Source organism: Podarcis muralis, chromosome 7 (genome assembly GCF_964188315.1).
Source record: "Podarcis muralis chromosome 7, rPodMur119.hap1.1, whole genome shotgun sequence".
NCBI classification, from domain to species: Eukaryota; Metazoa; Chordata; class Lepidosauria; order Squamata; family Lacertidae; genus Podarcis; species Podarcis muralis.
The window spans coordinates 6,671,877-6,685,060 of NC_135661.1; the positions used below are offsets into that span (position 1 = coordinate 6,671,877).

General features: G+C 46.5%; 1 protein-coding gene across 6 annotated transcripts in view; it reads left to right on the top strand.

Moving 5' to 3' along the window:
* LOC114602807 (uncharacterized) overlaps nt 1-13,184 on the top strand; it is a 50,981-nt gene that overhangs the window by 27,288 nt on the left and 10,509 nt on the right. For 5 of the 6 annotated variants that reach the window (XM_028741466.2, XM_028741465.2, XM_028741469.2 and 2 more), the window contains 5 exons: nt 695-803; nt 1,948-2,179; nt 4,106-4,241; nt 7,833-7,943; nt 9,041-9,354. The exons of the other annotated variant lie outside the window; for it this stretch is intronic. In XM_028741466.2, the coding sequence (XP_028597299.2) occupies nt 695-803; nt 1,948-2,179; nt 4,106-4,241; nt 7,833-7,943; nt 9,041-9,100 (648 nt within the window). In that variant the 3' untranslated portion in view covers nt 9,101-9,354. Of the gene's footprint in view, nt 1-694; nt 804-1,947; nt 2,180-4,105; nt 4,242-7,832; nt 7,944-9,040; nt 9,355-13,184 lie in introns of those variants that run through there. 6 annotated transcript variants of the gene reach the window in all.

Genomic DNA, 13,184 nt, shown 5'->3' on the forward strand with positions numbered 1-13,184 from the left:
TTGTTTAAATTGTTATTAAGGAAATGGTTGTTTTTCTCCTTCCAACACAGTACAGCAGAAAAGCTGTCCAAATATTACCATAACTTATTAAACCTTACAAGAATTTCATAATTATCTGTCTATGTATTTCTAATAGTGTAACCAAATCAGTAATTTTTGATATAACTTTAAAAGCTACTCTGAAAATTTATTCTTCCAAAAATGAAACCTTCATCTGGTTGTAAATATTAAGATTATACCAGCAAGAACGAGTCTTTCTGTAAAAAAAATTATTTAAATCAAGTCTTACTGACTAGTGATTTAAATCAAGTCTTACTGACTAGTGATTTAAATCGTGATTTAAATTGATATGATTTACCATATTTTTTGCTGTATAAGACTCACTTTTCCCCTCCCAAAAAGTAAGGGGAAATGTGTGTGCATCTTATGGAGCGAATGCAGGCTGCGCTGCTATCCCAGAAGCCAGAACAGCAAGAGGGATTGCTGCTTTCACTGCGCAGCGATCCCTCTTGCTGTTCTGGCTTCTGAGATTCAGAATATTTTTTTCTTGTTTTCCTCCTCCAAAAACTAGGTGCGTCTTGTGGTCTGGTGCGTCTTATAGAGTGAAAAATACGGTAAATCAAATCCACCCTGATCCTAACCCTGTTTTCTTGGAAGGAGAACAAGTTTGGCTTTATCCCTTCCTTCTTTCTAGGCCAGCAACTACTGGACAAGAGCGGCCACCTTCCGCCAGTGTGTCCGGCGGCAGAGCGGCTTCATCGGAGCCCGGAAATTCCTGAAAGCGCCCCTTCTTTGGCCAAGCAGTAAGGAACTCCCCCGTCTGTTGTTTTCTTGGGGAATTTGCAGGTGCACAGAAAGTTTTTTTGTCGCTGGGGCAATGCCAAATGCGGCCCTTTGGGCCTCTCTCAGACATTCCCAGCCTACCTCCCTTTGTGTCCTTCCTTGAGGTTTTTTTGTTTGGCTGGAAACAGGTCCTTAAATTTTGGGCCTGCCTCCTACCTGCCCAGAGGGAGGACAGGGCTAGAGGAGAGCGTGCAAGTCTCTGTGGAAACTAGCATGCCGTGGGAAATTAAAAATTGGGATTTCCTGCTCTGCCTGCTTTTGCTGCTTATCCAAGCAACTGTGGGCAGGAAATGGGACCCCCCCAAAAAAAAATTAATGATATTGTTATAATTTGGCTATTATTGGGGGAATTTTTTGGGGGGGGGACTTGTTTGCATATTATTACTAATAATAGATATTGTCATAATTTGGCTGTTATTGGGGGAATTTGGGGAAAATAAAAGCTTATTTGTAAAATCATCATGATGACAATTGATATTGTTAGAATTTGACTATTGGGGGAATATTGGAAAAATAATAAAAACTTATTTGCAAATTAATAATTGATATTGTTAGAAGTTGGCTATTATTTGGGGAATTTTGGAAAAATAATAAAAACTTATTTGCAAAAAAAAAAAAGTGCAAAAGGAAATGTGACCCCCCTGGGAGTATTGACATGTAGCACAGTTCGGCGCAGATCAGAGGGAGAGAGACAGGGCTACATCAGCTAGCTTTCAGTTAGTAGTTTTATTAAGGAGCCAGAACAGGAAACAGTTCGCCAGGCGAACTTCCACAGATGGGGAGCCACTGCAGAGAAGGCCCCGTTCTCGTGTTGCCACCCTCCAAACCTCTCAAGGAGGCACACGAAGGAGGGCCTAAGAGGATGATCTCAGGGTTCAGGTAAGTTCATATGGAAAGAGGCGATACCTTGAGGTATTATGGTCCTGTGCCGTTTAAGGCTTTATAGCTCAAAACCAGCACTTTGAATTTATGTCAGCGGTGAGCAGGGGCAGGGCAGAAAGTGGGCAGGGCATCCTCTCTCCCCGCCCCTCTGTTTCCGCCACCCTTTCACCGGCTGAACCCGGCTCATCCATTGTGCATTAACCTGGTTTCTCCTCTTTTAAGGGTGCAGGTGGACGAGCGATGAGGCTCCTTGGCCAGGCTTAGCCATCCGTTCCAGGCTGACCTCCAGCTCTTTCCGCATCTGGCTGACGCTCTATAGATGCCAAAGCAAAACCCTGGGGCCACAGCTGACCCCCATGCATCCGGAGGCAGTAGGACAAGTCAGCATACATGGGTGGAACCAGGAGACAAGGCCCGAAACAACCCCATCCGCGGTGGGCAGGAGGTGGCTTGGGTAAGGCTGTGAGCTGTCAAGTCTGTAGTGTGCAAAGAGGCAGGAGAGAGAGAGAGAGAGAGAGAGAGAGAGAGAGAGAGAGAGAGAGCGCGCCCCTCAGCTGGGTCAACGTAGCCTCGCATTTGAAATCTTGCCTGGTCGCCAGGGGTGATCAGGAATTTCTGTGCAGGTGAGTAAGCAGGCAGGGGAGGTGGAAGGGATCTTGCCACTCCTCCCTCACCTGCTCCTTTGGTTTCCATCTGATCTGAAGAAGGAGAAGAAAAATAAAAATAATAAAAAAATTTTTATTTATACCCTGCCCATCTGGCTGGGTTTCCCCAGCCACTCTGGGCAGCTTCCAACAAAATATTAAAAATACAATAAAACATCAAACATTAAAAACTTCCCTAAACAGGGCTGCCTTCAGATGTCTTCTAAAAGTCAGGTAGGTGTTTATTTCCTTAACATCTGACAGGAGGGCGTTCCACAAGGTGGGCGCCACCACCAAGAAGGCCCTCTGCCTGGTTCCCTGTAACCTCTGCTTCTCGTAGTGAGGGAACTGCCAGAAGGCCCTCGTTTCTGTGCTGGCCTCAGTGGAGAAAGAACTCTAGCAAAGTGGAAAATTTCCTGCCTTGCATACCGAAGGTCACAGGTTTGATTCCTGGCATCTCCCAATCTGAAATTCTTAAGAGCTGCTGCCAACTGGTGTACACAATACTGGGCCAGATGGACCTGCCCTTGGTTCAGAACCATGAGGACTAGGATCATGGAAACGCAGGCTGCTAGCCTCCCGCTGCTGAGAGGCTGGAGGAAATGGACATTTAGATCTGCAAGGCTGGGTTGATATATGAATTCTGGCACCCTGAAATTCACGGCATGTTGTTGTACGCTGAAAGAAAATTATATGAAAATGATGTACTGGTGGTGTTTGACTCCTAGTAAGTTAGCAAAAATGTTTAGAACAGGTACAAATACAGTGTTGCCTCGCAAGACGAAAAGAATCCGTTCCGCGAGTCTCTTCGTCTTGCGGTTTTTTCGTCTTGCGAAGCAAGCCCATTAGCGGATTAGCGCTATTAGCGATTTAGCGGGCTTAGCGGATCAGCTGATAAGCGGCTTAGCGGATCAGCTGATAAGTGGATTAGCGTATCAGCTGCTAAGCGGCTTAGCGGATCAGCTGATAAGCGGCTTAGCGATCAGCTGTTTAGCGGATTAGCGGCTTAACTGATAAGCGGCTTAGTGGCTTGGGAAAAAGGGGGGGGGGGAACCCTGCAGGAACTCACAAGACATTTTCGTCTTGCGAAGCAAGCCCATAGGAAATTCGTTTTGCGAAGCACCTCCAAAACGGAAAACCCTTTCGTCTAGCGGGTTTTCTGTCTTGCGAGGCATTCGTCTTGCGGGGCACCACTGTACCTGCTGGAAATGTAAAGGAAAAGAAGGTACCTTTTATCATATGTGGGGGACGTGTAAGGTAAAAGCTTTCTGGGAGATGATATATAATGAAATGGGAAAAAAACTTTTAAAATTATTACCTTTGTTAAAAAAACAGAAGCCTTTTTATTAGGAATAATAGGTCCCTACATCCTAAAAGATCAGAAAAGACTTTTTATGTACGTGACAACAGCCACTCAGATGATACTAGCCTAGAGATGGAAAGAAGACAAAGTCCCTACCAGAGAGGAACGGCAAGCTAAGCTGATGGACTATGCCGAGATGGCAAAACTGACTGGAAAACTCAGGAACCAAGAGGACAAAAACTTTAAAAAAAGAATGGGAAAAATGTATAAGTTATTTAGGAGACCGCCTGCAAGCAGATGGAAACATTTGCAGGATTTTAATCTCAATTGTAATGTAACCATGGATAATACGGATTGATAGAAAATATAGGTTATGGAATAATAATACACAGTTATAAATGTTGAGAATAAGCTGTTTCCCTCTCTGCTGCAGGAGGAAGTATTTGGCACGGTGGAGACACCACGTCCTCCTGCGCCGGTTCCAGCACAGAAAGGAGAAGTGGCGCCTGGCAAGGGCATGGGTGGTTTGGAAGGACAGCTGCCAGACAGAGCTGGCAGTGCAAGCTTTGGTGAGTGTGTATGAGAAACTCAAGGCAGGATGAAGTGAATAACCCTGTCGCTTTTGTTCAACCTCCACTCTGTTCCTGGGAAGCAATCTGCAGTAAAAGGAACCTCAGTGGTGTGTTGTTGTTGTTTTTAAAAACCCACTGTTTTTAAGTTTCTAGTCCATAAGGGATATAAGAAGCTTGATAAATCATGGGTGGTGCAGTGGTCAGGATAACGAGCTGGGCTGCTGTCTCCCAGTCCAAATCTCTGCCTCCCCCCCCCCCACCACCACACAGCAAATCATTCCCCCCACTGCCTTTCTCCAGGTTTCCATCTGTAGAATGGGCGCAGGTAATACTGGTTTGCCTTTGTTGTCAATACTTGCTGCGACGATGCAGGTGAGGTGTTTATAAGCACCTGCAGCCTCTTTCTTATGGTGGAAAAGTAATTAGCACTATTATTTTTTTAGGCCCAGGGTTGCGTTCAGATGGGAAGATTATTCTTTTCGTGGGAAGGTTATACAACATCTGCTGTCCGCTGAGCAGTCATTGCAGCTTATGTGCTGGGAGTCGGCAACAGAGTTAGAAACTCAGATATATAAGCTAGGCTCCTTAAACCAGGGTTAGTGGCCGAAACGGAATGCCCAGTAGCCTTTTTTGAGCAGGCAGCTCGAAAGTTGTGTTATTGAGTGCTTTTTTTTTGGTTCCTGAAATTTGTTCGGATAAAATATCGCAGATAGAATTCTACAGGATGTGTTGCTGCTGTGTGAAAACAGGCAAGATTTGGGGACCCCTAGGCATACACCTCCAGATGGAGGCGACATCGGGCACTATCCTGGCGCTCGGGCACCTTCACTCGGTTGCAAAATGCCCCTGGCAAATCTCTGTTTACAGCCAGATTTAATATGTTTCCCTCGATGATAGTGAGAGGAAGATATTTAGCTCTCCCAGAATCAGAGCATCTCTGCAAATGTAGTAAACAGGAACCGGATGTTGTTGTTGTTTAGTCGTTTAGTTGTGTCCGACTCTTCGTGACCCCATGGGCCAGAGCACGCCAAGGCACTCCTGTCTTCCACTGTCTCCCGCAGTTTGGTCAGACTCATGTTTGTAGCTTCGAAGACACTATCCAACCATCTCGTCCTCTGTCGTCCCCTTCTCCTTGTGCCCTCCATCTTTCCCAACATCAGGGTCTTTTCCAGGGAGTCTTCTCTTCTCATGAGGTGGCCAAAGTATTGGAGCCTCAGCTTCAGGATCTGTCCTTCCAGTGAGCACTCAGGGCTGATTTCCTTCAGAATGGAGAGGTTTGATCTTCTTGCAGTCCATGGGACTCTCAAGAGTCTCCTCCAGCACCATAATTCAAAAGCATTAATTCTTCGGCGATCAGCCTTTTTGATGGTCCAGCTCTCACTTCTGTACATCACTACTGGGAAAACCATAGCTTTAACTATATGGACCTTTGTTGGCAAGGTGATGTCTCTGCTTTTTAAGATGCTGTCTGGGTTTGTCATTGCTTTCCTCCCGAGAAGCAGGCGTCTCTTAATTTCATGGCTGCTGTCATTAGGAACCTGATACTTTGGAGCATATTTTCTTTTCTTGTGATTTTGGCATTTATGCCAGAAGATAATTATTAGAGGCCTTACAACTCAATAGGCTGATTTCTATGCTACCAACAGTTCAGGACCTGCTTTCGGACAGGAATGATCAAATTACTTTAATAGTGGCTGAATTTTTGAGTGCTGTCCATGTAAAGACTGGGCCATTATAAAGAGATTTAGTGCTTCTTAATTGATCGGTGATGTGGTAGTGTTGTCTTGTATTATTTATGCAAATTGATTTTCTCTGGAGTTAAAGATCTGATTGGGACAAACCTTGTTATGCTGAGCTCTTATTTTGCACAATTTGTTTACGGTGTCTGTTTGATAATGTGTGGTTTGCTATGCCTAATAAAGGATATTTGAGTTTTGAACACTGTTTACAGATTAACCTTTCCCAGCCCTGGGGCTACATTCCCTTCCATGGGGCTGGGTGCCAGAGCAATGAATATATAATTTTACCTCTGAACAGTAGGCTGTTTTCTGCCTTACACACCCCTCTAAGCTCCATCCAGGCAACTGAGGGGCACGATCAGAGTTTGAGAACACATTTGCAGTCAGGCAACATCACCTGAGGAGGGTGCAAAGGGGGTGGCTTTGGGGAGGGATGGACTAGAAGGCGAGTCCATCTTCCCACATCTGGCCTGCAGGACCAACGTCCCCAAGCCTTAAGTATTGTTATAGATTTGGGGAGGATTCCCGCCACCACCACCAAACTCTGTTGTTGTTGTTCTTGTTGTTTAGTTGTTTAGTCGTGTCCGCCTCTTCGTGACCCCATGGACCAGAGCATGCCAGGCACTCCTGTCTTCCACTGCTTCCCGCAGTTTGGCCAAACTCATGCTGGTAGCTTCGAGAACACTATCCAACCAACTCGTCCTCTGTCTTCCCCTTCTCCTTGTGCCCTCCATCTTTCCCAACATCAGGGTCTTTTTCCGAGGAGTCTTCTCTTCTCATGAGGTGCCCAAAGTACTGGAGCCTTAGCTTCAGGATCTGTCCTTCCAGTGAGCACTCAGGGCTCATTTCCTTCAGAATGGAGAGGTTTGATCTTCTTGCAGTCCATGGGACTCTCAAGAGTCTCCTCCAGCACCATAATTCAAAAGCATCAATTCTTCGGCGATCAGCCTTCTTTATAGTCCAGCTTTCACTTCCATACATCACTACTGGGGAAACCATGGCTTTAACTATATGGACCTTTGTTGGCAAGGTGATGTCTCTACTTTTTAAGATGCTGTCTAGGTTTGTCATTCCTTTTCTCCCAAGAAGCAGGCATCTTTTAATTTCGTGGTTGCTGTCACCATCTGCAGTGATCATGGAGCCCAAACTCTAGAAATTGATAAATGGTAGGGTTTTGATTTAATTGGGATGTGGATGATGAAAGTACAAACTGCAGAGCTGTGCCGGACAGGGAATCCCTAGGCTAGGTAAAGGTAAAGGGACCCCTGACCATTAGGTCCAGTTGTGGCCGACTCTGGGTTTGCAGCGCTCATCTCGGTTTATTGGCCGAGGGAGCCGGTGTACAGCTTCCGGGTCATGTGGCCAGTATGACTAAGCCACTTCTGGCGAACCAGAGCAGTGCACAGAAACGCCGTTGACCTTCCTGCCGGAGCAGTACCTATTTATCTACTTGCACTTTGAGGTGCTTTCAAACTGCTAGGTTGGCAGGAGCAGGGACTGAGCAACCGCCGACCTTCTGATCAGCAAGTCCTGGGCTCTGTGGTTTAACCCACAGCGCCACCCGCATCCCTAGGCTAGCTTAGGCAAAAAACCCTGGCTGGCCTAACAAAGAGTGAATCTTGTTAATACAACAAAAGGAGTTGATGGGGCCATCCCAGAGGAATCCTTTTGACAGATGCTGCCAAGATGGGCTGTGTGTTTGAGGTTGCAGGAGAAAAGATTTTTTGAGCAAGAAGAGCTGGGAAGAAGAAAGATTGGGATCCATCTTGGGGAGGCCGGCTGCAAGATGCCTTGGACTCCAAGGCCCCATTGCTGTGGAGTCCAAGCCCCTTCTGAAATCTCCCCACAGGTGAGGCAGAGGCTGGCGCAGTGGAGCTGGGCAGTCTGGAGGCGGCGCTGCCTGCAGAGCTGGGTGGCTGAGCGTTTCCTGGCGGGCGAAGAGAGGCAGCTTCTTGAGCAGGTAAGGGCCAGCGATTTCCCAAACTGGGCGCTGGGGGAGTGCTAGGGTTTCACCCAAAAACCACCGGTGGTGTGCTGCGGGACAGGAGTCCAGCAAGCAAAAGCTTCCCTCCCAGGCACCTAAAGCACAACTTCCCTCAGAAGAGGTTGCCCGCTGTGCCTCTGCATGCTTCACGACGCTCCTCCAACATTGCATCCCACTATGGTTTTGGCTGATTCTCTTCCTGTCTCTGCCAAGGAGTCTTCCGTTAGCTCCCAAAGCAATCCCCCCTGGAGGTTGGCTGTTGCATCTCTGTAGTGAGTCACTGTTCTGGGCCCAGACTCTTGCCATTCGGTGACTTGGACAGAAGCACAGTTCTTTTTCAGCCTTGTATACATATACTATGGAACTCCCTGCCTATTGACATTTTTGCTTAGGCAGGCCTACCCAGATATGCAGAATGTTGATGTGTGTTTTAATCCGTTTAGCTCAGGGTTTCCCAAATTTGTGTTTTCAGCTGTTGTTGGACTACCATTCCCATCATCCATGGCCACTGGTCCTGCTAGCTAGGGACGATGGGAGTTGTAGTCCAAAAATAGTTGAAAACCAAAGTTTGGGAAACCCTGGTTTAGCTTATCGTTTATTTTTTGACCGTTGCAAAGAATTGTTTGAAAATTCCCTTGTATTCTTTTTGTAAACCGCTTTGAGTCTTAAAATCCTAGCATCCTGGAAGGGACCCAGCCAACATGGGCGGGGTATAAATATTGCTATTAATCACAGCTAAACAATCAGGCAGCATATAAATGTAAATCGGACGCAGAGAAAGACCCCATTATTCAAGCTGGGGCAATTTTAGTGTTTCAATTTCTAGATACCAAAGCAGGGAAGTGTTAACAGAAATGTTAAGAAAAACTTATTCCACGAGGTCAGGCTATTTTGTCCCATCTAGCTGGCCAAGAGGAAAGAAAAGGATCACCTGTTTGTGTCTCAGTGGAGCATATTTGACAATAGGGCTTGGAATGTGGGCCCCTATTGGGGTCACAGTCAGCTGCTTTCCCCAAACTCCGCAGTGAGAGTACCTGCTATCTCTGACCCTTTCCATCCTCTTTCCCCCTCAGGCTTTTGGAAGGTGGCGGCAGCTGACGGCCTCCCGTTCAGAGGGCAGAGGTGACTTCTAACAGGCCTAAACATGTTTTTTAAGATTTCCGGGGCAGCGAGCGAGTCTGCAGGCAAAAGGAAACGGCAGCTTTCCACCCACATTTTGCCTGCAAAAGCCTTGGCAACTGAACATTCTCCAGCCTAAAAGATTACCACTTGGAAAAGCCCAGAACCTTTATAGGAAGCATGAGCTTCCCATCACAAATCTCTTCTCTCTCTGGTGGAATGAGCACTTGTCAATTTTTTATTGCTCAATAAACACTAGCAGCCTCAATGTCTTTTTTTTCTTCCTTCCTTGCAAAGGAACTGTGCCAATCGGCTTGCCTTCAAATCACAGCTGGGCAACTGAGTCATAGGCTGCTATACATTAAAGCGCATTCCCCTCTCTCGATGGCTGGAATTCAATGCTGTTTGTCTCCCCTGCACTCCTGTGCCCATTTTATAGGTAGCAAACCGAGGACATGATGCCCAGAGCCACCCGGTGCATCCCTACTTTGTCAGGCCTTTGTAAATCCTTTATGAACTTTCACCTTTTCATACCATAAATAATTATGCCAATCAAAAATATTGTCATGACCTTCTAAGTCTAGAATGTGAATTCTCTAATGTCATCCATTCCTTCAACCAACAATGACAGGATGCCTCATAGTATAGTCTCATATCTGGCAGGGAAAAACCTCTTTCTTTTGCATCTATCAATCTTTTATATTTTATTCTCGGTTTTTTCCCTTGCCAAATATATTTAGAAATACCTTTTAGCCATGTGTTGAAACAACCTGTCTAGCCAATCACCAGAATCAATTGAAACAGAATAACATTCTTGGCAATACAGTTATCTTTATAGTCGACACTCTACCTAGTAGTGAAAGATCCATTCTGCTCCAAATTTGCAAATTTAATATCTTCCCGAAAAGACCCTGATGTTGGGAAAGATGGAGGGCACAAGGAGAAGGGGACGACAGAGGACGAGATGGTTGGACAGTGTTCTTGAAGCTATGAACATGAGTTTGACCAAGCTGCGGGAGGCAGTGGAAGACAGGAGTGCCTGGCGTGTTCTGGTCCATGGGGTCACAAAGAGTCAGACATGACTAAACAACAACAATATCTTCCCAGGTTTTCAAATAATTATCTTTAAACAAATTTATATTGTTTGCTGTTGCCCATACACCTAAATACTTAACCCATGGCTGTGATGGCAGCCTACATTTAAAGCATGGGCTTCACCCAAAAAATTCTGGGAACAGTAGTTTAAGGGTGCAAGGAATTATAGTTGCATGTGGGGTAAACTTCTGTTTTGGGGATTCTTTTGGGGTAGCTTTTGGGACTTTTTTGTTCAGAGGAAAAGTGAGGAAGAGAGGCCACATTGATAGAAGCTTATAAAACGATGCACAGTTCGGAGGAGGTGGAAAGAGGTTTTTCTCCTCCTCTCACAACATCATGGTCATCTAGCGAAGCTGAATGTGGGAAGAGTCAGGGCAGAGATAAAGAAATGCTTTTTCACACAGCTGTGGAACCGTTAAACTCTGGAACTCACTGCCACAGGAGGCAGTGACGGCCACCAACTTGGATGGCTTTAAGAGAGGACCAGACAGGTACATGGAGGAGAAAGCTATTGATGACTTAACCACCATTCTGGCAATGCTTTGCTTCCACGGTCAAAGGCAGTCAGTCATGCTTCTCAATGCCGGTCACTGGGAACTAGAGGAAGGATGTGGTCTTAAGCAAGACAAAGGAGATAGTGTTGGACTTTCGGAGGAAGAGAGAACTAGCCCCGCTGTACATTGGGGAGGGCTGTATGGAGAGAGTCTCTTCCTTTAAATTCCTGGGAGTTTATCTCAGTGAAGACCTTACTTGGAAAATCAATATAACCCAGCTGGTTAAGAAGGCCCAACGGAGACTCCATCTCCTCAGTGCATTGCGAAAGAACGATGTCAATCAACATTTGATTGTCCTTTCATACTGCAACATGGTGTGGTACGCTGGTTTGACATCAACTGATAGGAGGAGCCTACAGAGGGTGGTGAATACAGCACAAGATAAACTGCTTCTGGTGCAACAGGACACCGTGATGGAAACCAGAGTGCACGGAACCGCCGTTTACCTTCCCGCCGGAGCGGTACCTATTTATCTACTTGCGCTGGCGTGCTTTTGAACTGTTGGGTTGGCAGGAGCAGGGACAGAGGAACAGGAGCTCACCCGTCACAGGGATTCGAACCGCCAACCTTCCGATCGGCAAGCCAAGAGGCTCAGTGGTTTAGACCACAGCGCCACCCGCATCCCTACTTGATACAATACATAAACAATAGCTGCCCAGGGTGGCTGGGGAAACCCAGCCACATGGTTGGGGTCTAGATAAAGTATTAATTATTACATGAAGCAAAATACAAGCCCCCCGCCATATTTGAAATGTGCACTTTCCCCAATTTTGCAATGCAAGTCTCCAGCCAAGCAATGCCTACAGAATTAAATTATATCTAGGTAAACTGTGCATAAAAATGCATGTGTTTTGGTCAAAGTAGCACATGAGAATGCATTATTCTAGGGAGAACTGCTTTGCAAAAACAACTTGCATCTATTAGGGAAAATTCACATCAATTGATTTTCACAAGAATGATAGGACTAAACCGCTTGTGGTGCACCAGACACCATGACAGAAGCCAGAGCGCACGGAAATGCCATTTATCTTCCTGCTGGAGCTGTACCTATTTATCTACTTGCACTGGCATGCTTTCGAACTGCTAGGTTGGCAGGAGCTGGGAGAGAGCAATGGGAGCTCACCCCGTCGTGGGGATTCAAACCGCCAACCTTCCGCTTGGCAAGCCCAAGGGGCTCAGTGGTTTAGACCACAGCGCCAGCCATGTCCCCACACAGCCTTGGAAAAGAACTCGGCATCGAACAAAACGAGACTTTATCTCTCTCACACATGCACCAACCTCTCGCTTAAGGCCTGCTTGCTGCTTTTCTCCATTTAGCAGGAAGCCGTCCCGGCCTGCAGCAAGCACAAAGGGAGATGGTGGGTGTATGTGTGTACTTTTTGCAGGGCCTGCCTCTCAGCTGGAAATCCTCACCCCCAACTCCCTTCTCTTTGTGACATCCATCACCTCTTCATTAAATGCTGGGATAGGCAGGCGACCTCTCCGCCTCCTCTTCCTCACACCCCTGGGTTCCTTTTTCCGCTGATTAGGCTGATGATGAAGGAGCCTGCTGGGAACAGCTGAGCCTTCGCCACCCCCAAAAAGTGAAGCTTCCTTCTACGTCTTCAGGGACATGCTTCTCGTCTCATTAGCTGCCGCCTGTAATCGATCGGGTTGGGATTAACTTGTGTCATCAGCCGTTTGCTCCTGGACTCTAGGGTTCAAGTGGGGAGAGATACTGAGCAGAAGGAGAAAGGAAAAGTACCAGATAAATTCATGCTCGCTCTATACCGGACCAGAAAGGTGGACAAATCCCAAAAGGACCTTAAAAGAGGGGCCAGAGGGAGACTGCACCTGGAAGACAAAGGATTGTGCAAAATTTGGGTTAATACTCAATAATGCAATGTAACAGACATCACGTATTTTGAGGGCGCTGAGACTTTCGGCTTCCATTCAGGTTGAAAGAAAAAGTTTATAGCCAAGCTAAGGCGGGTGGTGCTGTGGTCTAAACCACTGAGCCTTTTGGGCTTGCCGATCAGGTCGGTGGTTCGAATTCCCACCACGGGGTGAGCTCCCGTTGTTTGGTCCCAGCTCCTGCCAACCTAGTGGTTCGAAAGCACACCCAAAAGTGCAAGTAGATAAATAGGTACCGCTCCGGCGGGAAGGTAAACGGCATTTCCGTGTGCTGCTCTGGTTTCGCCAGAAGCTGCTTAGTCATGCTGGCCACATGACCCGGAAAAACTGTCTGCGGACAAAGATCGGCTCCCTCGGCCAGTAAAGCGAGATGAGCATCGCAACCCCCGAGTCGTCTGCGACTGGACTTAACTGTCAGGGATTCTTTACCTTTTTTTATAAAAAAAGGTAAAAAATGGATTAGAAAAATGTAATTAGATGGGGGGGGGGCAGAGTCCAAGGGATCTAAGCGATCACAGAAGTGTAGAAATTGAAAATGATGTGAATGTATAAGAAT